The sequence below is a fragment of the Podarcis liolepis genome (assembly GCF_965112155.1).
Source record: "Podarcis liolepis genome assembly, chromosome: 18".
NCBI lineage: Eukaryota > Metazoa > Chordata > Lepidosauria > Squamata > Lacertidae > Podarcis > Podarcis liolepis.
Genome location: NC_139572.1, coordinates 11782414 through 11808688, shown reverse-complemented (window position 1 = coordinate 11808688; position 26275 = coordinate 11782414). Strand labels below are relative to the sequence as shown.

At 51.9% G+C, this 26275-nt stretch overlaps 1 protein-coding gene across 10 annotated transcripts; it reads right to left on the bottom strand.

The window, feature by feature from the left end:
• Positions 1-705: 705 nt before the first annotated feature.
• JAK3 (Janus kinase 3) lies at positions 706-25843 on the bottom strand. 10 transcript variants are annotated; one of them, XM_083483656.1, is made up of 25 exons: positions 25589-25840; positions 23518-23855; positions 23120-23243; positions 22632-22743; positions 22304-22449; positions 20532-20823; positions 19778-19900; positions 18935-19092; positions 17091-17202; positions 15758-15944; positions 15485-15609; positions 14977-15141; positions 13481-13565; positions 12322-12455; positions 11760-11898; positions 11114-11265; positions 10055-10205; positions 9130-9254; positions 7024-7213; positions 6146-6270; positions 4642-4814; positions 3304-3421; positions 2401-2511; positions 1199-1318; positions 706-1016 (listed from the first exon to the last, which is right to left on the bottom strand). In XM_083483656.1, the coding sequence occupies exons 2-24, from the start codon at positions 23723-23725 to the stop codon at positions 1202-1204; spliced, it is 3372 nt and encodes a 1123-aa protein (XP_083339782.1). In that variant the 5' UTR covers positions 23726-23855; positions 25589-25840; the 3' UTR covers positions 706-1016; positions 1199-1201. The 10 variants fall into 10 exon arrangements, 9 of the variants coding, with proteins under 9 accessions (XP_083339782.1, XP_083339783.1, XP_083339780.1 ...); XM_083483657.1 differs by having other exon boundaries at positions 23518-23791; XM_083483654.1 differs by having other exon boundaries at positions 20532-21430; positions 22152-22449; positions 25589-25836.
• Positions 25844-26275: the final 432 nt, after the last annotated feature.

Here is a 26275-nt window from a genome sequence, read left to right as displayed (position 1 = left end):
AAGGGAATTTCCAGCAAAAAAAGGGAAGGCTGACAGCTATGATTGGGCCGGATCTGGCCCCCGGGCCTTAGTTTGCCTACCCATGGCCCAGACAATGAGAGACAATGAGACCTCCCCCCTTGGCCTCACTGACGGGGTAAAAAAGGAAAGCAGAGCAAGACGTTGGGCACCAGCCGGGCTGCAGGAGTTGCTGGAAGGAGGCAGTCAAGGCACCATCCAACTGGCTTAGGGACTCCTCTCCAGATTTCTGCAGGGTTTACACATTTATTCTCCCAAAATATCCCACAAGGCAGTGCAAGTTTAGGGTCAGGCTTTTCCTTCTCCCAGATGGGCTCCTTTCCCAGATGGACGACCCGCCCCTCACTTCCCTGGAGAGAGGTGTGGCCATGGAGAAGGGGCGTGGCCCAGGGAGAGGGGCGTGGCCTGGGGAACATTCTTTTTTTTATTAAATATTTTCTTGATTTACAAAAGTGTGTGTAATGTCTCTCTTTCGTATTCCCCCCCCCCCCCATGTAACATTATTACAATTCAGTTTCTTTGTTGAGACATTAGGAAGAAAAGGGGGGTGGAGGGGGGGCTGGGGATCATTCTGAGGGCCGCCTGGTGAGATTTGGAGGGCCACATCCACCTGCTCGCCCTGGAACAAAAAGACTGCAATATCTTTAATCTGTCTCCATTTCAACTGAAGAGATAACAGCGTCTGTCCTCAATTTTTTTCATTTATTCTTTGCAACAAAATCTCACAGCTGCTCAGTTCTGCCTGCTCTTCGGTCCTGGAGAGGGCGAGGAAAGAGAAATGCAACAGACTTGGGTTTGTTTATTTTTAACTTTTAAAGAATTTTATTAATTTGTGCGACCATAAAGAAGGAAAGAAAAAGATCCTTTCGCAACGAGAGGGAGAGGCGGAGGAAAGCCCCCCTTTTTGCCACCCCCAAAGCGCCCAGCATGGGAAGCAGGGTGGAATGAAGTCCAGGCTCTGCAGAAGAGAAGGTCAGCAGTCCTGGGACACAGGATCCCTGGGCTCAAACGAGAGAGATCCCGACTCAACATGGGGAAGAACTCCAGGGGCAAGAGTTGCCGGCCCCTCGGAAGAAGGGAAGGGTCTCCTTAGTTTCATTTGGCTTGTAGGCGTGTGGTTTTGCTTGCGCATCAGAAATTGGATTTTAAGAGATTCGGTTTTCCGGCCCGTCTTCCTCACCTGCTAGCCCCGCACTTTGCAGCGGCTGCTTCTCAGGGCTTCAATGTGGGGCGCCAGCTTGCAGAACGGAGGCCTCTGGGCCGGGGAGAAGGACCAGCAGGACTGCATCAGAGCATAAACCTCCAGGAAGAGGGAGAGGAGGACGGAGGTCAGATCCGGGTGCGATTCCACTTTGTGCCAACGTTTGGCTTTCCTCCCCCCTCCGTAAATCCTTTATTTATCTATTAATTGCATTATCTGAGGATGTGTCCATGGTTCTCTGTCCCCACATTCTTTTAAAAAAGATTATTTATAAATTTCCCACAAATAAAATACAATTTAACAAACACTTTACAATATACATTCACTTAAGAAATTGACTTCTCTCCCACCCTTCCGTGATGTTCTCATGGATATCTTTTATTGCTGCATATTATAATTATTCTATACCTTCTTTTCTCAACTTTATTCTCAAAGTAACTTTTGCTGCAGAACTTACTCCAAACCTGCTAGCATATTAACGTGTTTTCAATTTTTTTTTAATTTAATTTTTCCAATTTTAACATTTCCAATCCTCCTTGGGGGCTGAACTCTACTAGCTGAACTTGCTAATTCTGCATACTCCATCAGTGTCTTGCTCTGATTTCCCTTCAGATTGTCTAGATTGTTTGCCTTTTACTCTTTCTCCCCATCCTGATTCTCACAATGACCCTGCGAGGTAGACCAGGCTGAGAGAAGGCGGCGACTGGCTCCCAAGGCCACACCTGACAAGCTTCATGGCGACATCGGGGGGATTTGAACCCGGCCTCTTCCAGGCCCCAGTCCAGCATTCTAACCACTCTGCCATGCTGCCTCTCAGTGATCTCTAGCTTTACACGTGCCCCAATCTCCAAGGCATTAGCGATGTCTCTGAGCAGACCTCAGCTGAGTTTCTGAAGAGGAAGGTCACCACGGCTGCGTCCATTCTGCACATTTCAGTTTACGGGTGCTGGGAATTGTAGCTCTGTTGGGGGTAAACTATGGCTCCCATGCTTCCTGGGGAGGGGAGACCTCACTTAGAGCCCTTAACTCAAGGAGACTGAAGGACTCAGTGCCTGCCCCTGCTTGGTCTAAATCCCACAGGCACAGGCTTGAAGGAGGGACACCATGAGGACATCTAGACCAACCCCTCCTCAAACCTCAGGCACAAGAACGGATCCATTGCCCTCTGCTTGTGGACTCACCTCAGCCGGGCAGTTGGTGGGCGCCGGGAGCCTCTGGCTCTGCTTCAGGAGCTCCAAGAGTTGGCAAACGATCATGGGGGGTTTACTGTGCCCCAACATTCGGAGAAACTCCTAGGTGGGAGGGTGGTGGGAGAAGGCAGAGGACAAGGCCAGGGTCACGTGGAGCATGTTATGCTAAATTTAGAAGTAGTGGGAGATTCAGGGCAGCTAAAAGAAAGCCCTTCTCCGTTAAACTATGGAACTCATTGCCACAGGAGGCAGAGATGGTCGCCACAAAAGAGGATTTGGCAGGAACGGGCTGGACGGGCTGATCCGGAATATATATATATATGGGCTTTCCTTGCTCCCTTCCATGGTTCATTCTAGGTATGCTCAGCTGCTGCATATTCTAATTACACCATATTAATTCTTTCTCATTATCTCACAACTTAATTGTATGCTGATGAATTTACTCTAATCCTGCTAGCCTTCAATTTGCTTGCAAAGTTTCTTCAAATAACCTGCAAATATTTTCCTGATCTCTTATTTTACTAGTTAAACTTGCCGTTTCTGCATATCCCGTCAGTTTTGTTGCATGAAGAAACAGATTAAAAAAATAAAAATAAAATCTCTGGGGACTTAAAAGACTTTTTACAAAAGACCTTTAAACCCACCCCCACTCCCACCCCCGTTTCCCTTGGCCAATTGGCTTGTCCACCACATATGATAAAACGATGATCTGGAACATTCTGGTGGAGCCTCCAGGACCAGGTGCAGTCTGTCTGGATTGCCAGGTTCTTAGATGCATTTGGCCATTGCGAGGACGGGAGACTGGGCTGGGTGAGGCACTGGCCCAATCCAGCAACCTCTTTTTGAGTTCTTAAAGGGTTGCACACACAAACACACACACTCTCTCTCTCTCACCTCTGAGGGGCTGCAGCTTTTGCTCCCGTAGGTGAAAAGCTCATAAAGGACAACCCCAAAACTCCAGACGTCCGACTCCTGGGAGAAGACGTTGTCGGAGAGTGATTCTGGTGCGTACCTGGGGAAAGAAGGGGAGACACCCACTCATGGGCCTTAGATGCTGGTCCTCCTGGTTATAGACAAGGGACTCATCTACACCCAGGAAGCTGCAGATCGTTGGTCTCCCAGAATTAGGAGAGGCATGAAGGGGGCAGAGAAGAGGTTGGCTGCCCTCAGGCACAGCCTCAGATCGCTGGGGAAATGCCTGGGAGAGGAGGAGATGTAGGCAGTTTGTAGAGGAATGGTGAGAGGAACTGGCTGAGGAAACCCCAAGGGAAGCCCCAGGGAAAGAAGGCACAGAGCCCAGGGAGTGTGTGTGGGGGTGTGACAATCAGGGGTCAGAGGGAGAAGCCAGGGAAGTGGCAACAAGGCTTAGTGAGCAGGGAGAGTCTGTGGCAGAGAGAAGTCCAGACTCGGAGGCAGAAGCTGAAGCAGGAGAGGAAGGAGGCCAAGAGGCAGGGAGGGGAAGAGTCACGGCTGTCTCCCCCTCCTGCTGCAACCAGCTCCCCTCCCCACTGGTCTCCCAGAATTAGGAGAGGCATGAAGAGGGTGGAGCAGAGGTTGGCTTAGTCTCCAACTGCTTGGGGAAAACTCTGGAGCAGAGGTGGGGGGTGGATTTAGACGGCTGTGGGGAGTTGGGAACTTTTGGACTCGACAACTGATTTCATGGGGCAAGACCGACCAGAGATGAGGCTCTCTGCTCCTTAGGCCTCAACACCCATGAAGAGCCTGTTTTTGCTAAAAAACCAGTTCACTCCAACTGGCTTTGTGCCTCACTCCTGACATCTACACTGACTGGCAGTAGTGGCTCTCCAGGGTTTTCCGATGAGGGGCATTCCCAGCCCTACGTGGCATTGCCATAGGGGACGTCTGGGGACCCATTTCCCCCGACCAAGACCTATTCAGGGCAGTGGCGGAGCTTCATGCTCCAGCACTGGGGGGCAGAGAGCAGGGGGGGCGCGTCCTGGGGCATGGCGCCCAGCGCGGGGGGTGTAGCCACGATGGCATCCCACTGGGATCGCGCTGCCGGGGGCGGTGCGCTCCCCCTGCCCGCCTCTTCCTCCGCCAGTGATTCAGGGTGGACCCATTGAAAAGCATGGACAAGACTTTGCTGCGATTCCTGCGTTGAGGGGTTGGTCTGGATGACCCTCGAGGTCCCTTCCAACTCTGCAACACATCTCTGGCCAGTTGGGAGGAGAATGAAACACGCCGGCCCACTGATCTCCCGCCCCTCCGTACCAGAAGATGGGGCTTTGGCCCGGCTCCCGCACAACGTAATACTCCTTGTCCTGGGGGAGGATCTTGGCCAAGCCAAAGTCTCCGATCTTGACGTGGTTCTCGTTCTCCACGAGGATATTCCGGGTGGCCAAATCCCGGTGGATATAGCGCTGAGAACCCAGGTAATCCATGCCCTGCAGGGACAAAGGTGAGGGTCAGGATTCGGCCCTGCTCCCCAGGATTCATCCCACTCACCCAAACCTCTCTGCAGTGAATGAGGACCATCTTCCTTTGGCAAAAGGGATATTTCTGCCAACTGCTTAGAGGGCGGTGCGTGTGTGCACATATTTTTAAAATTTGTCTATAAGTCTGGTGCAGCGGTTATATAGTACAGTGGATGCTCGGGTTGCGAATGTGATCCGTGCGGGAAGCACGTTCGCAACCTGCAGCATTCGCAACCCGCAGCGCCGCGTCTGCGCACGTGTGGGTCGCGATTTGGTGCTTTTGCACATGCACCCAAACCTGGAAGTAACCTGTTCCGGTACTTCGGGGTACAGCGTGGTGCGCAACCCGGAATCGTGCAACCTGAAGTGCCTGTAAGCCGAGGTATGACTGCACTGAACTTGGACCTGGGAGAGACCTGGGTTGAAATCCTCACTCAGCCACAAGCTCACCTTGGGAGCCAGTCGCCACGCCTCTCAGCCTGACCCACCTCACAGGGTTGTTGCAGGGGGGAAATGAGGAGGGGTAGGAGAACCAGGCTTGCTCCTTGGAGAAAAGGTGCATTGTGGTGGGGGGGGGGCTGTGTGGGGGGGGCTAGATGAGCCTCCATTTCCCTTCCAACTCTGCATTTCCGTCATTCTTTAGCTGCGGTTCCTGCATTTCAGGGGGTTGGGCTGGATGACCCTTGGGGGTCCCTTCCAACTCTACGATTCTACAAAAGACAATAAATAAATATGAATTTGCCTTCAGAGGCCAGATGAGAGCTAAGAGGCAGAAATGTCCAGCGAGTGGATTTCATTTTGTGAAGCTCCTCGAGATCAAGAGTCATTCACAGAATCAGAGAATTGTGGAGTTGGAGGGGACCCTGAGGGTCATCTAGTCCAACCCCTGGCAAGGCAGTGGTGGAAGGAGCACCGTCAGGAGCGGGAGGGGCGGCTCTTCCGCTGGTGGTTTGCACAGCCCCCCTGCCAGGGATGTTGTGGTTGAGCAGGGGGGTTAGGATAGATGAGCTCTATGGCCCCCTTCCCACTCCAGGATTATTGTTTTTTAACCTTTGGAAGGCTACAGGTTAATACTACTACTATTATTATTATTATTTGTAGTATTAGTATTCATTTCACCTCTCTCTACCGCTTTATAATTTTAAGAACAAAATCTCAAACCTCCATTAAAACATCAAATGAAACAGCTCGGAAAAACACATTGATGAAGAAAGCCGTTTGCATCCAAAGCAGCAGAATTAACAGGAAACGAGGATGTTCTCTCAAAGGCGTCAAAGGTGACATTGCAGAGGAGGCCTCACCTTGCAGACCTGCCAAGCGTAGAGGAGGAGTTTCCTGAGGTCCAGCCTCTCTCTGTTCTTCTGCAGGTAGTTCCGCAGGCACCCGTTGGGCAGGTACTCCATGACCAGCCGGAGAGAATTTCGGCCTGAAGTTGGGCGGAGACACAAAAGGTTTGTGCTAATTTGGGGGGAGACAAACAATGTCAGTTGTGGCCTTGAAAGAAAAGGGGGGAATAGACAGGACCCAGGGTTACGAGAGGCAGGCCAGGCATCGTTTGATGAAGCCTGAAGGCTCAGTGGGAGGAGACTCTGAATGTCAGGGTCATGGCTTCAAGCCCCATTAATTCCATGATTTCATGATAGCTCAGCCAGGAGAGCACAAGACCCTTAATCACAGAATCACAGAATGGGAGAGTCTGAAATCTAGTCCAGCCCCCTGCAATTCAGGAACCTTTTGCCCAACATGGGGCTTAATCTTAATCTCAGGGCTGTGGGTTCGAGTTCCACGTTGGGCAAAAGATTCTTGCATTGCAGTGGGCTGGACTAGATGACTCTCGGGGTCCCTCCCAAGTTTACAAGTCTGTGATTTATTCTATGATTTCATGACAGCTCAGTCGGTAGAGTATGAGACTCTTAATCTCAGGGTCATGGGACTCAGCCCCGTGTTGGGCAAAAGATTCCTGCATTGCAGGGGGACAGACTGGATGACCCTCAGGGGTCCCTTCCAGTTCTATGATTCTATTATACCTCTGTGACCATGCCATCTCTCCCCCACCTTCCCTCCAAACTCAAAAGCCCCAAGCGCTGCCAACTTCCTCGCAGGGCAGTCTCTGCATCGCCCTCTGCTGAACCTTCCCCAAGCAATCGGCTGCCCCCCCGACCCCCCCCCTCGGGGTCACCTCGGTTGCAGCAGACGCCCCGGTAGGCGACCACGAAGTCGTGATGCAGCGAGCGCAGGATGGCGATCTCCCGCTCAAAGTCGGCCCGGTGCTCCGATGAGCTTTGCTGCAGCCGCTTGACAGCCACCAGCTCCCCAGTGCTGTCGCCCAGCGGGTCGTACCGGCACAGCTCCACGCTCCCGAAATTGCCCTGCCCACAGCAATGCACAGATTTAAGGACACGAGAACTGGAGAACCAACTCCGAGCCCCCAAATTTGTGATCCCCTCCAAAAGTGTGCCAAGGTTTTGCAGTGGTTTTGCATTAATAATAATAATAATAATAATAATAATAATAATAATAATAATAATTTATTTATACCCCGCCCATCTGGCTGGGCTTCCCAAGCCACTCTGGGCGGCTTCCAACAAAATATTAAAATACCGTAATGCATCAAACATTAAAAGTTTCCCTAAAGAGGGCTGCCTTCAGATGTCTTCTAAAAGTCTGGTAGTTGTTTATCTCTTTGATATCTGGTGGGAGGGCGTTCCACAGGGCGGGTGCCACCACCGAAAAGGCCCTCTGCCTGGTTCCCTGTAACTTAGCTTCTCACAATGAGGGAACTGCCAGAAGGCCCTCGGCGCTGGACCTCAGTGTCCGGGCAGCAAGATGGGGGTGGAGACGCTGCTTCAGATATACTGCTAGCTTTGCAGCGCCCCACAAACCAAGGAACCGATACATCAAATGTGGAGTTTGTAGATAACACCCCCAATTCCAGCCGTGTCCAAATCACTTCAAACCAGTGACAATCTTCTGACATTCAGCTGTGTTGGATGTGCACGAGTTCCAGTCTTGTGAGAGAGGGAGAAAAACTTTTCTCTGGCCACTGTCTCCAGGCCATGCCTAGTTTTAGAGGCTCCCATCACACTGCCTGAGACTGGAGTTTCATTCACCCCCTCTTCCCTCCTCCTCCCTTTTTCCTTGCCTGCAGTGCGGTTTTTCGATGGCAGGGACTGCCTCGCCTTAACTGGGATTGGATGTAAGCCTCTTTAGGAGCCATTTCGGGGTGCAAATGCTCTTCATTAAAAGGAATGAATCAATACACTTCTCTGACACACAATTCTCCCCAAACTGATGCTGCGATTCCTGCACTGCAGTGGGTCGTGTGATAGGAATTTTGAGGTTTTAGATATACGGTATGTTCAAAGTTCATAAGTGTACTAACCAAGCACGTACATAGATCAGCACAAGAGGACCAACCTGGAACCATTTTTTATTCCCAAACTGTCCCAAACTGACCAAATGTTTTCTCTGCAAGGTCAAAGGAAAATGGAAAAGCCTCCCCATTGTTTTTTCCTTCACAAATCCTGTCTTAAGGGTATGTCTGTGTATGAATAGGGTGAGCCTGTGACCTGACTCAGGAACTAAGTATTTATCATTACAAAAGACTGGCCAGGCTCCCCAGGGTATCCAATCAAGTGAGCATTAACAGGTGACCTGCCAGACAGGAGATAAACAACATTCAAATTTCTGTTTTAGACCGCCTTTTCTGTGATGTATGTATGATGTTTCTGGGGGTGGTCTTGATCTACAGGGTGGCAATTTCAAAAGTCTTTATAAGGCCTTGCACACCGTTTTTCGGGGTTCCTCCACCCTCCTTCATGTGGTGAATGAGGACCCTGTTGCAACAGATCAATAAAGATCAGGCTTCCGAGCTGCTTTGCTTCTCAATATTCTCTGGTTGGCCTCTGTTATTTTCTCCTACCAATAGGGAACCTACGTAAGGACTCTATATGGGCTCTTGGATACCCCATAAGGGAAAAGGGCATTTTTGTTTACAACAGTTGGGCTGGATGACCGCTGGGGGTCCCCTTCCAACTCACTCACAAATCCATTCCCCCGGAGTCTTTGCCCAAATCCATGCATGCAGCAATGAAACTGCTAACCCACTTGCACAGCTAATTAGGGGTCTGGTGTAGTTTCAAATAGGATGGATGGCTGTGGGTTGGGATTCCTGCGTTTCGGGGGTTGGGCTAGATGATCTTTGGGGGCTCCCTTCCAACTCAATGATTTTGGGATTCAACTCCTGGTCCTCTCCAAAGGCCACTGCACTGCAGACCCCGCCTACCTTGCCAAGCACGGAGATGTATTTCAGGTGGCGCTCCTCAAAGAGGGTGGGATCCTGCCACAGCGAGACATCCAGGTAGCCTCCGGGGGTGTCGCTGGTCGGGAGGTCCGAAAGGAGCTCGTAATCTGGGGGAAGGAGAAGTTGAGGACCACTGCTCCGCGGAGAACACCTGCTTGGCCTCAACCCCCGGCAGCAGCTCCAGGTGGGGCAGGAGGCAGCAAGGAGCTGCTGCTGCTGCCAGTCAGTGTGGGTGATACAGGGGGCCAAAGGCATCTTGGTACAACACTACAGTGGTACCTCTGGTTGCGAATGGGATCCGTTCCGGAGGCCTGTTCACAACATAAAAGAGCGCAATCCACAGCGGCGCATCTGCGCACGTGCGGGTTGCAATTCACCGCTTCTGCGCATGATGTCATTTTGCGCTTCTGCGCATGCGCGAGCGGTGAAACCCGGAAGTAACCCTTTCCAGTACTTCTGGGTGCCGCAGGACGTAACCTGAAAGGACGTAACCTGAAGCGGACGTAACATGAGGTATGACTGTACTTGCCGCCAAACCAACAATTCATGTTTTGCTAGCTGAGCCTCAGCCTAGGCTCACAGAGTCAAACTTGCTAGAGAGACAACTCTGTGAGATCACTTCCTTTGTCTGCCTTGGCAGGAAGCTGCAGGGCTACATCCTTCCTTCCTGCCTGGCCATCTCTCTCTGTCGTTGCCGCACTTCCAAGTTGACCACACAGACGCCATTTTTGAACTTAGATTCTGTACTTTTGTAACTGAGATTGCAGCTCTGGACCCGACTCCATTTTGCTGCTGCAACTCCTGCTTTGAGACCCAGACGACGGTAAGTAAATCCTGCTTCTACTTTATCACAAAACATTTCATACTTTTGCACCTTGCACAGCGCTTCTCAGCCGCTGGGACTCACCAGAAGTGATGATCTCGTTGAGGTCGCGAAGGATGCTGCGGAAAGCGGGGCGCCTCCCAGGGTTGTAATCCAGGCAGGGAGCCACCAGGTTGGCCAGCTCTGCCCATTTGAGAGCGGGGAGCTGCTGCCGGTCCTGGTAGAACTTGAGCTTCTGCAAAAAGAAAGAGGAGTTCACAGAGCTGGGAAGGCCCCCAAGGGTCATCTAGTCCTACCCCCCACATTTTTATGTTTGGTGTTTTATCCTGTTTTTACTAGTCTGTTGGGAGCTGCCCAGAGTGATCGGGGAAATCCAGCCAGGTGGGTGGGGTATAAATTACTGCAGGAAGCACAACTATTTCATTCAGCTAAATCTGCTGCTGCCGTGCTGTTCCTTCTTCCTTACTGTGGCAAGGAAGATGGACCCCTTTGAGCCAGAATGGTTGCTTGGGATGAGCTTGGCAAGAGCTCAGCTGCCCATTAGGCTGAGCTTTGCAAGAGCTCAGCTGCCCATTAGGCTGAGCTTTGCAAGAGCTCAGCTGCAGAGCAGGGCGAAAAGACGACATATTCAACCCCTCCTGCAGGAGCCGAAATATTGGTTGGTTTGCTGAACCCTGAAGCGATTTACCATAGAATTGTAGAATTGGAAGGGGGTCCCACGGGTCATTTAGTTCAACCCCCTGCAATGTATGCAACCATGTGGCGATCTCTGGACGCTGGATTGGAGACTGAGGAAAGCCAAATGTCACTTAGAGAAGAATCTGAAATATTTTCCTTAAATTTGCTTTATTCTGGATTGTTTTACTTGGTGTTTTAATGTTTTGAAAACCGCTTTGAGATATTATATAAATATAAAGTGGTATGCTGCTGCTGCTGCTGCTGCTGCTGCTGCTGCTGCTGCTGCTGCTACTACTACTACTACTACTACATTGTGGTGACTACAACCTCGGTTTAAGGTGCCATTTGGCAATTAAGATTATATATCTGAGTTTCTAACACTGCAGAGGCTTTGCAAAGGGTGTCTGCTGGTGTAGACCCCCCTCCTGAACCCCAAAAGTCGGGGGTGTCACCCGGGGAATTTACCCTTTTGGGTTCCATCAGCCTCAGGGCCATGATCCCGCCATTGAAGATCTCCCACAAGGTGGCGCCAAAGCCCCACTTGTCCGACTCGGGCGCCAGGTTCTTGGGATCCTCCAGGCATTCGGGTGCCACCCACGGGATCCGGTCGATCAGCACTGGGGTGCCAGACAGAGAAAGAGAGAAATGAGCAGGATCCTCAGAGATCTCGGGGTGTCTCCTCGCATCCAAGTGCTTGGTCAGCCTTGGCAAGCAGAAACGGGCATTTGTTTCAGCCTACAGTCCAGTGCTGCTTAAACTTTCTGCATGTTTGAAATCGCCATAAATTTCCTTTCGTCTTTTTTCTACAGCAGCCTTGAGGTTCCCCTGCAACCCAGCAGCATCTTAAAATTATTGTTATTTAATTAAAAGTAAAACCAAAACTAAAGCAAAAGCAAACCTTGTGAGAGAAGTAAATAAAGTGTTTAAATATTATTTGGAATAAATGTGTTTTTAAATCAGAGTAATGTTTTTTCTAGGCCAGGGGTGCACCCAGTAGGGGTGGGTTAGGGGGCCAAGGAGACAGCTCCCCCCATTCTTTTGGGAGTCCCAACGTCTCCTGTGAGCGCAGTGGGAGGAGGACGGAGAGGAGGAAGGAGACTCAGCCACTCACAGTCTGTGGGGAGGACGGCGGCGCTGACTCCCGGGTCGCTGAGTTTGATAAAGGGGAGGCACCCGCTGGCAGCGTCCCCCTCCCTCGCCAGCAGGACCTTTTTGGCAGAGACATTCCCGTGCACCAGGGCCTTGTCCTCCTGTGGCCGGGAGAGAAAAAGCAAGGATGTGCCTGCAGCCACCACCCAAACAGTGGAACTCCCTGCCTCTTGACATCTTCAAAGCACCTCTTTTCAGCACCCACTCTGACCATTTGAACCTGCAACCCTGGTGTCATGCGTTGCCACACTCTGATCAACAGAGTGCTCCACTGCTGCCTTCTTAATGACACAGGAGGGGGAAAGCCCTGTTTGGTCCGCCAAAGGGACCCTAGGCTCTGACTGGCAGGCTAAAATCCTAGAATCCTAGACTTGTAGAGTTGAGAGGTACCCCAGGGAACATCTAGCCCAACCCCCTGCAAGGCAGGAATCTTCTGCCCGACGTGGGATTTGAACCCACAACCCCGAGATTCAGAGCCCTGTTCTCTACTCACTGAGCCACCTCTCCTCTGCTGAGGGACCTACCAGGAAGTTGAGGGCATAAGCCAGTTGCCTGGCGACGTGCAGCTTCCAGGTGGCCGTCACTTTGCCACTCGCCTGGTTCCTGCGCAGGTAGCTGTCTAACGTGCCGCACCTGACGTACTCCTGCACCATGACACCTGCCGGGAAGGAAAGCGGCCAGATCAGACCGCGTCCTAAGCACCCCCTCCTTCCCTCTCCGCTTCCCAAACCATTCCCCAGCCGCCTCCCCAAGCTAGGCACCCTTTGGATGCTACAACTCCCATTAGAGGTCTCCTGGTTTATGGAGGGGCATTGTAGCCTAGTGGGTAGAGCACCTGCTCTGTATGCAGGGGGTCCCAGCGTCTGTCAGTCAGTATGGACTATGCTGCAGCTGAGTTCGCAAAAGGCTGCTTCCTTACTCCAGCAGCCTTCTTACAACCCATGAAGACTAGAACCTTTATTTTTAAAGGAATGGCTGAGGATCATGGAAGAAGGTCCCAGCTTCAGCCCCCTTGGGAATGCCTCCTGCCCCAGAGAGCGGCTGCCAGTCAGTGCTGACCAGCTGGGTGAATGCTCTCCGAATGTTCTGATGATGGGAGTTGTAGCGCAAATGACCTTGAGGGTGCCTGCCTGGGAAGGCTGACTCCCCCTCCCCCTCCTGAAGATCTAGGGATGACCAACGGGCTCTCCATGGCCCTCGCGGTCCCTTGCGACTTCTATGCACCAGCTCCTGGGCTCCCAAGCGAGGAGGGTTTTCCTCAGGCCCTCCTCGTGGGCTCCTTCCCAGTCGGCTCCTGGCTCCCCAGGGGGGCCTCTGCTGGCCTCCTCTAGCAGTCTCTTCTTAGGCTCTTATGGAACCTCCAGGGCCAGAGGCAGTCAATCTCCATTCCTAGGTTCTATGAGGCATTTTACTGCTGTGAGGAGGCTGGGCTAGATGCCCCCCCCCGGCCTGATCCAGGCGCCAGGCTCTCTCTAGGCCCATCCTAGCCTCCCCCTCTTTAATTCTTTCCACCCTGCATGCAAATCAACCCCCCCCCCGAATTGCATAGCTTTTGTACCTTTGGGGGAAAGTGGAGGTTGGTGACACAGACTGGAGCGCACATACAGACGAGCAAAGCAAGTTGAGGAGTCCCGTGTGCAGACTGGGGGGGGGGATATGGGGTCGGGGGGGCAGGAGACTCACTTTCTTCTCCCACGCAGACTCCATGGAGCAGGACCAGGTGCTTGTGCGAGAGTTGGCCCAGCATGCTGGCCGCTTCGAGGAAGGGCTGCGGAGAGGAGAGCAGACGCTGCTCTGGTTATCTCCCGCTTGGACTACTGCAATGCGCTCTGCGTGGGGCTGCCTTGGAAGGCGACCCGGAAACAGCAACTAATCCAGAATGTGGCAGCCAGACTGGGGACTGGGAGCGGCCGCCGCATAACACCGGTCTAGAAAGACCTGCATTGGCTCCCAGGACATTTCCGGGCACAATTCAAAGTCTTGCTTGTGACCTTGAAAGCCCTAAATGGCCTCGACCATCTGAAAGAGCGCCTCCATCCCCATCATTCAGCCCAGAGTGGCTGGGGAAACTCAGCCAGATGGGTGGGGTATAAATAATAATAATAATAATAATAATAATAATAATAATATCCTCCCTCGGCGCCTCTCTGTGATCCTTGCACACCTGGAGGGTTTTTCCGCAGCGGCAGCGCCACCTGGTGGACGCTTGCGAAATGACACCCGCTCCCAACTGAATGTGATTTGCCAGAGTGGCTCTGCTGGTGAGGAGAGCAGAACAGAGGGCGGCTCCGGGACAGAGCAGCTGCTGTGCATGCAGAAGGCCCCAGGGCCAGCCTGAGATGGCTACCCATCATGGATAATTTAGTTGAGATTGCTGCATTGCAGGGGGTTGAGCTAGATGACCCTTGGGGTGCCCTCGGCTCTCCTTCCTTGGAGGGTTTTAAGCAGAGGTTGGAGGGCCACCTGGCAGGGATTCTCCATCTGTGATTCCCGCCTTGCAGGGGGTCAGACTAGATGACCCTGGGAGTACTAATTTTTGTATTTTTTAATTAAGATTCCTTTATTTTGAATTAAGGAGGACTCGCACAGGAAGGGCACAGGTAGAGGTGGGAGGTACCTGCAAGAAGGTTTTCTCAGGATGAGAGATTGGGAAGAGAGGTAGAGAAAATACGGGAGCCTGCCTTTCTATGTGCAGATAAATGACGAGAGATGCATGATCTAATTGGGATAAAGGGTCTTTTCAGTTACACTTCCTCTATTCCTTTTCCCTCCCCCCCCCCTGCACAATTGTAAGGATTGTTTCAGTGTTTAATATGTTAAAACAAAACAACTTTCAGTAAAAGTGTTTTACCCCCCAAAAGAGAAAAATGAATTGTTGGAGATGCGACGGAATTGCTACAGATTTAACACATTTGTTTGGGAGTTGTTCTGCCCTTCTGGACAGACGTATGGAAGGTGCAGGATATGACCTCCCAAGAAACCTCAGTTCCCCTCTCCTTCTGATATTTCGCACTGGCGTCTAGGATGGAGCCCTGCCGGATGCCCTGCTGCTGCCGGCCTGTGCAGAGAATACTGAACTATATGGAGCCGGGGCCCTGACTCTGCAGCTTCGTCCGTCTGGCTCAGCTTCTCCCCGTCCCCATTTCCCGGACTCCCCCCTTCCGCCCCCTGGGCCTCACCTCAGCCCAGCTGCAGTGGGCCACGTCCAAGACTTTCATGGCCACTTCCACCTGGCGACTCCTCGAGTCGTCGTCTTCCTCTTCCTCCTCTTCTCTGCTTTCCTTGGGATCTCGCTTGAAGCCCCGGTAGATCCTGGTGAAGGTCCCTTGCCCCAGATTCTCACACTGCCGAGGGGGAAAGAAGATTGGGCACTGCCAGGGTGCAGAAAGAGGGCCACTGGGGGCTGCCAACTGACCAGGAAAAGCTTATCCTTGACTGCGCTTGTGACTTAATGGAGGGAGAAATGATCCATCACAAAGCAGACAGACAGGTTCCTGCCAGCCCGAAAAAATAGAGGTTTGAGGTCAGTTGGCCCCTGCCAGAGATTCTGGGCATTGCAGGGGGTTGGGCTGGATGACCCCTGGGGTTCCTCCCAACTTTGAAGTTCCCAGGATTATTAATTTTTTGTGCAGGCAGATTTATGTGTTTCAGACACATGTCATGTAAGTCCACCTTTCTCCCTCTTACCTGCACCAGATTCTCTGCCTGGATTTTCGGGAACATCATCTGGTTGAGGGCCCTCCGTGAGGCGGATGGTGAGCTGGGCAGCTGGTGGCAGGTGCCCCCCCGGACGACCAAGAGGTTGGATTTTTCTACAGAGAAACAGAGGCAGAAGGAGTCTATGGGACCAGGAAGATTTGGGGCACCCCAGGGCAGAATGGAAGAGGGCAGGATCCCCAAGGATGGGATCTGTGGGGCTGCTGGCTGTACAATGCCATGGTTTCCCTTTGCAGAGCCTACCTTTGGGCTGTGGGGGGCGCTGTGGGCCCAGCTGGATGGCGGCTCCGTCGGCCTGGAGGCTAAAGCGCTGGCAGACACCCAGCATCTCCCGGAGGCTGCAGAATTTCTTGGCTACCCCAGCAGTGGAGAAGGTGCCATCGCTGCCCTTCTGGATCAAGAGGCTTTTGAAGTCGTTGCCGATGTCCGTCTGTGGGGTTTGGGGAAGCGGGGTGACCCCGGGCAGTGGGCAGAGCGGGGCGGGGAGAAGGTCTTTGTAAAAACGGCAATTGCTTCCAAAATTAGTGTACAATGGAAGTTGCAAAAGGGTTTGCAATGTTTTCTGTTGCTTTGGGTCACGTTTTGGAATGAGTTTTAATGGCAAGTGATGGCAAGTGACCCAAGTCACTCAGCTTTCAGATGGGTGAACCAGCAGAACTCTCTGCCACTAGATCCAAGTGCCAAATGATGAAGGCTTTTAGAAAGTATGCATCTGTTGACTTCCCAAAGTTTTCGGATTCTGCCTCCAATGATGGGGGATTCCGACTGGAGGCAGAATCCTGTAAAATACGAGGAAGGGACCTGTCCTTTGAGGAGGGGGCAGGGGGACAGATAACCCTCGTATTTCAGTGGGTACTCTGAAGCAGACCCAGACTCCATTCTGGAGTTGTGCATTCAGGACAGAGCAGAGTGGGGGCCCCCACCTCTGCAGATGGGCTGCAATGGAGCATATGCAGAGTGCCCTTCCCTTTGCTCTCATGGGGTGGTCTCATGTTATATCCAACAAGTGCACACAGGCAGTTGGATCTGTGCACACTCGTATGGCTATGCGCAAGTAATGCTCAAGTAGTATACGGTCAGTGCACACGATATGAGATTCTTAATCTCTGAGTTGTGGGTTCGAGCTCCACATTGGGCGAAAGATTCCTACCTGCATTGCAGGGGGTTGGACTAGATGACCCTTGGAGTCCTTCCAATGCCACAATTCTAACCTGTATGTCTCAACTGGCATGCCTGAATTCACACAAGTGGATGTGTAAAGGCAGCTTGCACATGCAGGTCAGTGTAATGTGTGAATGTGTTAGGGTGTTGCCAGCGGCTCCCAGCTGGTTGCCCAGGAAAGTATAAAGACAAGGAAAAGTTTCCTCCAGTCCTTTTTTATTTCGAACTTTACAGAGCGGCTCTAGAACCGAGCCTCTTGGCTAATGGTGTCCCAAGTGAATCTCCACCCCCCCATCTCTCCCACTTCCTCATTCGTCATCCTCCTTGCCTCCTCTGTGGGTGCCGCTAAGGGCCAAACAATATTTGCACCCCAAACCTCACCTGTGGGACCAGGCTAAGCAAGGGGGGCCCCCACCTTGATGCAGATGGTGAGCAGGTAACTGTCGAAATCTTCTGGGCTTCGTCGAAGGACATGCGCTACGCCTTCGTTCTGAGACGCTTTCAGTCTGTCTTGGGCGAATTCTGACCTGCAATTCAAAATTCGACGTAGGCATAAATTAAAAATAAATAGATCATAGAATCATAGAGTTGGAAGAGACCACAAGGGCCATCGAGTCCAACCCTTGTCATCATCATCAAATGATGATAATCTGCATCATTTGAAGCTGGGATCTAGTGGCAGGAAATTCCGTCAGTTCGCCCGTTTGAAAGCCGGGCGGCGAAACCTCCTCCCCACATTTGACACAAAATTCATGGTTTTTATCTATTCATTTATTGAGTGTGTGTTTCCTTTTCAAGGCGGCAAATGCAGAGCTGCCCTTGGGTGCAATGCGCCCCCCCCCCATAACAGGTTTCCTTTAGGGGCAGGATTCCCTTGGGAGCGCAGGGTGGCTCCCTGTGAGAAGAGGGTGCTGGTCTCCCTTGGTGAGAGCCAGGACTGCAGGGTTAATCCCCGAAAGGGACAGCTGCCTCTTTCTGGACTGCAGGAGGCTGGACTAGCGGATCTTCAGGGTCCCTTCCAACTCTAAAGGTAAAGGGACCCCTGACCCTTAGGTCCAGTCGTGACTGACTCTGGGGTTGCAGCGCTCATCTCGCTTTACTGGTCGAGGGAGCCGGCGTACAGCTTCCGGGTCATGTGGCCAGCAGGACTAAGCCGCTTCTGGCGAACCAGAGCTGCGCACGGAAACGCCGTTTACCTTCCCTCCAGAGTGGTACCTATTTATCTACTTGCACTTTGACGTGCTTTCGAACTGCTAGGTTGGCAGGAGCAGGGACCGAGCAACAGGAGCTCACCCTGTTGCGGGGATTTGAACCGCCGACCTTCTGATCGTCAAGCCCAATTCTATAATTCTAATTCTATAATTCCTTTGGCTCTTCTGGGGCTCTTAGGGAGCTTCTAGGCCCAGAAGCAGACTTCCTGGATCCCGAGGTTGCATGGGGCTTTTGTCCACTGGGGCAATAGGGTGCAAGTGGCCTGATCCTGCAGGCTCTTCCGACATTCTCATGAGTAAAAACCTTTAACTCTCTGTGGCTTTTGAGACGTGGGAGGGATTTTTAAAATGCATTTCCCCCCTCCTTAGTTTTAATGTCTGTATGTGGGGTTTGCTTTGGATTGCCCTGGGCAAGAAGGAGCGGCTAGCAAATTTAAGAAAGAATAACTTCAATTTCGTAAGGCCCCTTGAGCACAGTTTGAACTGCAGAAAGGCAGCGTAGAAATAAAATGATGAGTGCAATAAATTGCCTGGAGAGGGTGTTTCAGAAGGCAGGGCAGGGGGTTGGACTAGATGACCATGGGGACCCCTTCCCACTCCTACCATTCTACAATTCTTTCAATAGCCCTGCTAGTTAATTCGAAAGCAGATCCTGCCCAATTTTGGCCCCGAGTCTTGAGGTGCCTTTTGGAAGACTTTATAATTCCGGGCGAGGCCCACAGCCTTTTTCACGTTGCCCTCAGAGGAAGGAAGAGCGTCATGCGGTTTGCAGGCTGCTGCGGCTCAGAGACGATCTGAAGACATCGCCAGCCCAGCCCTGCCTGACGTCCCGTCCTTCCTCCTTCTGCTGGTGCAGAGTCCCACCTGCTAGTGGGGCTTGGAATCTCTTCCGCCTAAGCGGGGCTGGCTCAGTTGTTACAGCACAAAGCTCCTCCTCTCAGGGTCGTGGGTTCCAGCCCCACGTTGGGTGAAAGGTTCCTGCGTTGCCGGGGGTTCAATTCCATGACTCTATGACCCCCCCCCACTCTGGGGCTTGTCTGTGGCTCACGTGATGGGTCCGTGGCACTGGTTTTCCAGGTCTTCTAGAAGCCTCTTGGGGGCGACCTCCCTGCAGAAATAGTGTTGAGCATCAACTGTCAGGCGGAAGTATCCGTCAACCAGGGAGACAAACGACAAGGCATCTGCCAGGCTGCCAAACTCCATCTCCTGCGCGAAAAGAGGCAAAACCACCATGCCCACCTTTCAATGGATGGACAGACAACAGGAAAGTTCAGCCACGTTGGCATTTCCAAGATGGATTTTTCATGCTTCCTGAAATGCCGCACAGCTGAATTTTTCAGGATAAAATTTGCGATTTTGCCATTTCTTTGGCTACGCAAGCCATTCCAAAAGGCAGTGGCCAGGGGTAGAACGGCAGCGTGAGCCTTGGGAATTCTCTGTCTGTTGACACCAGACCATTTTGTGGATTAAATGTATTTTTTGCAAATGAGGGGAGGGGTCTTAAAAATATGTTTTTGGAGGAATAAGTTAGGAATAAGGAATGGTGATCCTTCTGCATGCCAAGCGAGTGCTCTGGCCTTCAGCCATGGTCCTTCCCTTAACAAGGAAGCAAGATTGCAGTCCTCATGATATGAATATAAGGCTAAATGAAGCTTCCTTGTACAGAGTTCATCTAATTCAATATTGTCTGCACTGACTGGCAGCAGTATTCCTGCTCCTATCCAGAGATGCCAGGACCTTCTACATGCTAGGGAAGCTCACCCCTCTCTGTCGCAAATGAGCCCACGATGAACGTGGTGCAGGGGGTTGGGCTGGATGACCTTTGGGGGTCCCTTCCAATGTCACGATTCTAATTCCATGATGAGTAAAAGCAACATGGTGGTTCACCTACCAGCACCCAGCTGTCTGTCTTCGTCACGCTGACCAGACGGCTCTTCACAGGTTGACCATCGCGGACGGGTTGCTTGATGGTGATGTCGGCAATTTCGGGGAAGTCGCAGAACAGGTGGGTTCCCTGAAGGATTGCAAGGATTGCAAGGGGGGGCACATGCGCCAAAAAGGAGAGATATATCTGGTTACGCTCACCTTGAGGAGACAGGTGGGCTCTGCATATGAGAGGCAGTATGGTGTAGTGGTTAGAGCACTGGACTACAATCTGGGGCAGCCCAGGGTTCGAATCCCCCAACTCATCCCTGAAGCTTGTTTGAGGGCTGGTCTTATCCCACCTCGCAGGGCTGATGTGGGGACTGAATGAGTTGGGGGGGGAGCCTAGTCCTCATTGAGCCCCCATGAGGCCCCTGCGAGGTAGGGAGGGCCGATAGCCAGCGAATGGCCAGAGGTCCCCCGGATGACTGAGTAGGAATTTGAACCCTGCTCTCCCGGGTCCTAGTGCAGCGCTCTAACCACTATGTCATACAGGCTACAAGCTGGGTCTCCCTTTGCCCGGCAGTAAGTGTGGGAAATCTGTGTGCAGTCAGTGGAGTTATTGCCTTGGATTGGACTGGGAGGTAGAGTGCGCCTAGCGCTGGAGGCCCTAGGAAGGGGGTTGGGGCAGGGTCTTGAAAGGTGTTGCTGTGAGAACCCTGTTCGGAGTCTGGGGTCAGACTAGATGGCCTCTGAGGGTGCCCAACGCAGCCTGACCTCACCTTGGCACCGCTGTGACTTGTCAAGATCCCCTTTTCACTGGAGACGTGGATGGTCCAGGCAGATCCTGTTGCTGCCTGTGCAGGGACCCAGGCCTGGAAGGTCTCCTCAGTGGTGGCCCCCTGCAGACCCTTCAGCTCCATGAGGTACTTCAGCTTGAGGAAGCGGACTTCGGTCTGCAGGCTGCTGACCTTGTGCAGCGACTGCCCAAACTGGCGCCGGATCCGCTTCCGGGTGACAAAGTTCTGCGCCTGGAGCTGGAGCCGCATCTGCTCTGGGAGGCACAACTTGTAGCTGCAACGGAAGACGGGAGGGGCAGCTGCGCGTGGGCTGACTGGAGGAGATGCTCCAGGAAGGGCTGAAGGAGCTGGGTGGGCAGCTGAGCTCTTGCACAGCTCAGCTTAACGGGCAGCTCAGCTCTTGCAGCACACACCCAAAGCCACAGCTTCAGCTCAAGGGGTTCGTCTTTCTCGAAGTCCAGTGACCAGATCCTATGGAGTCATATTACTCTCTGCTGCCTTGGTCAGGCCACACCTGGAGTACCGTTCTGGGCACCTCAGTTTAAGAAGGGGATTGGCAAGCGGGAAGGTGTGCAGAGGAGAGCGACCAAGATGATCAAGGGCCTGGGAACGAAGCCTGATGAGGAACGGTTGAAGGGATTGGGGATGTTTAGCCTGGGAAAGAGGAGACTGAGAGGAGAGAGCCATCTCCAAATATCTACTCTGGCGGGAAGGACCTGAATCTATGGGTTCAAGTTCCAAGGGGATTCCAGCTCAACATCAAGAAGAACTTTCCTTCATTTAGAGCTGCTCCGCAGGGGAAGGGCCGCCCTCAGGAGGTGGTGGACCTTCATGGAGGTCTTGAAGCAGAGCTTGGCTTTGCCGGGCTTGGACTAGATGACCTAGTTGGACTTGGGTGACACCTGTCTTGAGAGCAGTACATGTGAAAAGGATCTAGGAGTCTTGGTTGACCACAAACTTGACATGAGCCAACAGTGTGACTCGGCAGCTAAAAAAGCCAATGCAATTCTGGGCTGCATCAATAGGAGTATAGTATCTAGATCAAGGGAAGTAATAGTGCCACTGTATTCTGCTCTGGTCAGACCTCACCTGGAGTACTGTGTCCAGTTCTGGGCACCACAGTTCAAGAAGGACACTGACAAACTGGAACGTGTCCAGAGGAGGGCAACCAAAATGGTCAAAGGCCTGGAAACGATGCCTTATGAGGAACGGCTAAGGGAGCTGGGCATGTTTAGCCTGGAGAAGAGGAGGTTAAGGGGTGATATGATAGCCATGTTCAAATATATAAAAGGATGTCACATAGAGGAGGGAGAAAGGTTGTTTTCTGCTGCTCCAGAGAAGCGGACACGGAGCAATGGATCCAAACTACAAGAAAGAAGATTCCACCTAAACATTAGGAAGAACTTCCTGACAGTAAGAGCTGTTTGACAGTGGAATTTGCTGCCAAGGAGTGTGGTGGAGTCTCCTACTTTGGAGGTCTTTAAGCAGAGGCTTGACAACCATATGTCAGGAGTGCTCTGATGGTGTTTCCTGCTTGGCAGGGGGTTGGACTCGATGGCCCTTGTGGTCTCTTCCAACTCTAGGATTCTAGGATTCTATGACCCTACGACTCCACGGCTCTAATGGTCTGGCTCAGAGTGAGGCAGCTTCTTGCCTCTTCCAGGTTTGGCCACAACGGGCCAAAGAGTCCTCCGCTTTTTCTGGATCCCTCCTCCCCTGACCTGCTTGCTGGGAGAGCTTCCTCTCCTCCTTACCTGATACTTCGGAAGGTCTCCTCCAGGCTCTGCTTTCTCTCCTGGGAGATCCGCAACATGTCCAGCACAGCGAGGCCCAGGCAGGTCTCCTGGTTCTCCATGCTCAGGGATATCTCCTCCCGGCCGCTGAGGAAATCACTGCGGGACTGTGAGGAGCAAGGGGTCCATGGGAAAGTAACGTTCCCAGGGTCCCCCTAAATTCCATGCCCCTTTCCCAGGACTCCCAGTTGCCTTGCCTTTGGGGAAAGGGGTTGCTGCAAATTTGTCATCTCCAGACCCTACAAGTTGTTGCTCCCGCCCCGAATCTCGCAGGAGGAGTTGTACTCACCTGGGCGAAGAGGTAGTCTATGGTTGGGTAATCCAGCACCGGACTGACTTGGTCACTGGCCAACCCACACCGGAACGATTTCTGGGACCCGAACCAGTTGGGGAAGAAAAACCTGCGTGGAGAAAACAAGACTCTTTTGTGGGGAGGTTGGGAAGGTGTTTCACCAGGGCTGATGGGAGTTGTAGTTCAGGCGGCCATATTGGTTGGGGGCTGTTGGGAGTTGTAGTTTAATGCGGGTTGGTGGCTGATGGGAGTTGTAGTTTAATGCGGGTTGGTGGCTGATGGGAATTGTAGTTTAATGCGGGTTGGTGGCTGATGGGAGTTGTAGTTTAATGCGGGTTGGTGGCTGATGGGAGTTGTAGTTTAATAGGGGTTGGTGGCTGATGGGAGTTGTAGTTTAATACGGGTTGGTGGCTGATGGGAGTTGTAGTCCGAAACATCAGGAGGTGCTGGTGGGTCATAGCTGAGTTTCGACAGCTGTGCCCTACCTGATCCGGTAGAGGAGCACTTGGCTGAAGGACTCGTCCACGGTGAAGACATGACTGGGCGCATACCACCCCGAGAGGTCCTCTCTGGCCAGCGCAAAGAGGGAATGGCAGACGGGGAGGATTCCTGAAAAAGAAGAAGGCAAGGTGTTAGCAAGGCTGGGTTTCCCAATCTGTGTTTCCCCTCGGATTTCGATACTGCTGCATGTGGAAATGTTAAAAGTGGGAGAGTAATGTTACTGTTGCTCACTAGGAATCTAATAAGTCAAAATAATAATAATAAAAGGGCTTCTTAGGAGATAGTCTCCTGATGGCCGAGAGACTCTCTCTGTGTTTTGGAATGAGACACCCATCAGAGCTGGCGGAAAGTGACGCTCCAGCTGAGAAGTGTTCAGACTCACCGCATGCTTTGGCCGCTGCGATGCAGAGCTCCTCCGCCGTGTACTCCCCCCCTAAGGGGAAGTTTAGGGTGCCGGCTGAATCCGAGGCCGAATGTGCCGCGTTCAGCTGGTGGTAGAGATATACCTGGAGGCCGTCTGCCTTGGAGAAGGAGAGGGTGCTGCTTCTCTTGCTGATCAAGGGGGTTTCTTCTTCCTTGACGGGAGGCATTGCTGAGGCCTGTTGGAGGGGACAGACACCCCCCCCCAGCTCTCAGTCACAATTCAGGCTCAGAGCCTGTGCAGAGGGGAAGTGAAGTCAGTGTTTCGCCAAACTTTCTTCGGCTCCCATAAACTCATCCCTGTGGAAAGCATGATTCAGAACAGCCGTCTGTACGACCCACTGAGGAGGATAGTACAATAAAACCCAAAACTTTTGCAGTCAATTTATTCAAAATCACTTTCAAGCTCTTAATTTGGGGAAACAGACGAACTTCAGTCATTAATGCCAGCTTTTCAAATACATGCAATGACTTTGTCAGGATCCCAGCGTGGAACGATGCAGCTTGGCAAGAACCAACAGTCTCCCTAAGATTTTACTCACTTGTAATAAGGAGTGGGCAGCACAACACCCTCCCTTCCTGGATCTGAAATGCCTGCAGGGTCCTCTATCTTGGCAGCCCCCAGGCGTTCCCTTCGCCTCTTGAAAAGTGTCTCCGTTTTACCTCCTGTGTGGTTTTTATGGGGTGGGGCGTTCCTTGCATTTTTAAAACTATGGATTTATCTTGGCCTTCTAATAGGATTGTTCTGCTGTGTATTTTAGTTCAGGATATTTATGTGTCAACATTTGTGATTTTATTTTATCATTGTAAATCACTTACAAGCCCTTTCTGTCATTAAGCAGTAAATAAGTGAATATTAATGAAATAAAATGAATAAAATCTCTGCTGCTTTGTCCAAGGGCTAAGACTGGAAGCAGATGCTTGACTTGGAAGAAGGGTAAATATACTGAGAAAGGGAACCCGATTATCCTTCTTTGTTACTGTAAATTTGAATACCACCAGGCATCCGAAGATCAGAGTGGTTCATAAAATTGCAAAATGAGATCATAGATCACATAATAAAACAAAAGCAAAGTCCTCCCCCCCCCCCGGCCCACAAACACAGAATGTTGATCATCTCAAGGCTTGATTGCAGAACAATATTTTTGACTGGTGCCAAGCGAGCTTCCCTGGGGAGCGCATTCCACAAGGGGAGAGACGCTGTGGGAAACGCTCCTTCTGGGGTTGCCATTCTCATGGAGGGGGCACACAAAGAAGCGCCTCAAAATAATAAAATAATAATATTAATAATAATAATAAATGTATTACTTATTACTTATCTGAATGGGTTGCTCCAGCCACTCTGACATAATAAAAACACAGTAAGACATCGAACATTAAAAACTTCCCTATAGGGCTGCCTTCAGATGTCTTCTAAAAGTCGGGTAGTTCTTTATCTCCTTGACATGTGATGGGAGGGCATTCCACAGGGCGGGCGCCACCACCGAGAAGGCCCTCTGCCTGGATCCCTGTAACCTCACTTCTTGCAGGGAGGGAACCCCCAGAAGACCCTCGGAGCTGGACCTCAGTGTCCGGGATGGACGATGGGGGTGGAGACGCTCCTTCAGGGATCCAGGGCCACGTTTATTTAGGGCCAGCACCAACACTTTGAATTGAGCTCAGAAATGTACTGGGAGCCAGTGAAGATCCTTTAGGACCTCCATGGCTTCCCTCCAGAGAATCCTGGGAAGAGTAGTTTGTTCAGGGCGCTGAGAGTTGTGTTAGCTGCGAGGTTTGACTGCTCAGCCACTCTTCTAGCTCTGTGAGGAGGAATGGGGTCTCCTGGCAACTCTCAGCACCCTGTACAAACTACAGTTCCCAGGATTTGGCTGCAATTCCTGCACTGCAGGGGGTTGGGCTAGATGACCCTCGGGGTCCCTTCCAACTCTACCATTCTGTGGTTTTCCATTTGTTTTGCAGCCTGTTTTGCCATTTCAGCACAATCCATTCATTTCATAAGCCACCTCTCTTTGGTTGGTGTCTCTTCCTCTTACCTTTCTGGGAGTTCTCATAGGAAAGTCTTCCAGGATCCCAGGAGAGTCTGGGGCCAGCGCTGGGCGCCCGGTTGGGTGCAGAGCTTCCTTCGAGGGAGCTCAGAGATGGCGCAGGGCAACCTCCCAACGTCTGGTTGCGGAGATGAGATTTGCTGGTACGTCAAAAAGCACCTGACCCCATTTCCTGTTTTCAGAGAATTTCAGAGGCCTGTGAGCCATTTCCTGCTGCTGCTGCTGGAGAAGATGCTGAGGACCACAGTCGAGGCAGGGGAGGGCGAGGGGAGGAGCCGATGGTTTTATTTTATTTTATTTTATTGATTGATTGATTGATTGATTGATTGAATTATATACTGCCCTATACCCATAGGTATATCAAAATAAAAACAACCCAGCAACCCCCCCCCCCAAAGAGCCACATTTTAAACAGGGCAGAGGATGTCAATCAGATCAACCAAAGGCCTGGTTAAAACGGAACAGTTTTGCCTGGCGCCTAAAGGTGTATAATGAAGACAGGGATGCGGGTGGCCCTGTCGTCTAAACCACTGAGCCTCTTGGGCTTGCTGATTGGAAGGTTGGCTGTTCGAATCCTCACGATGGAGTGAGCTCCCGTTGCTCGGTCCCTGCCCCTGCCAACCTAGTAGTTTGAAAGCATGCCAGTGCAAGTAGATAAATAGGAACCGCTGCGAT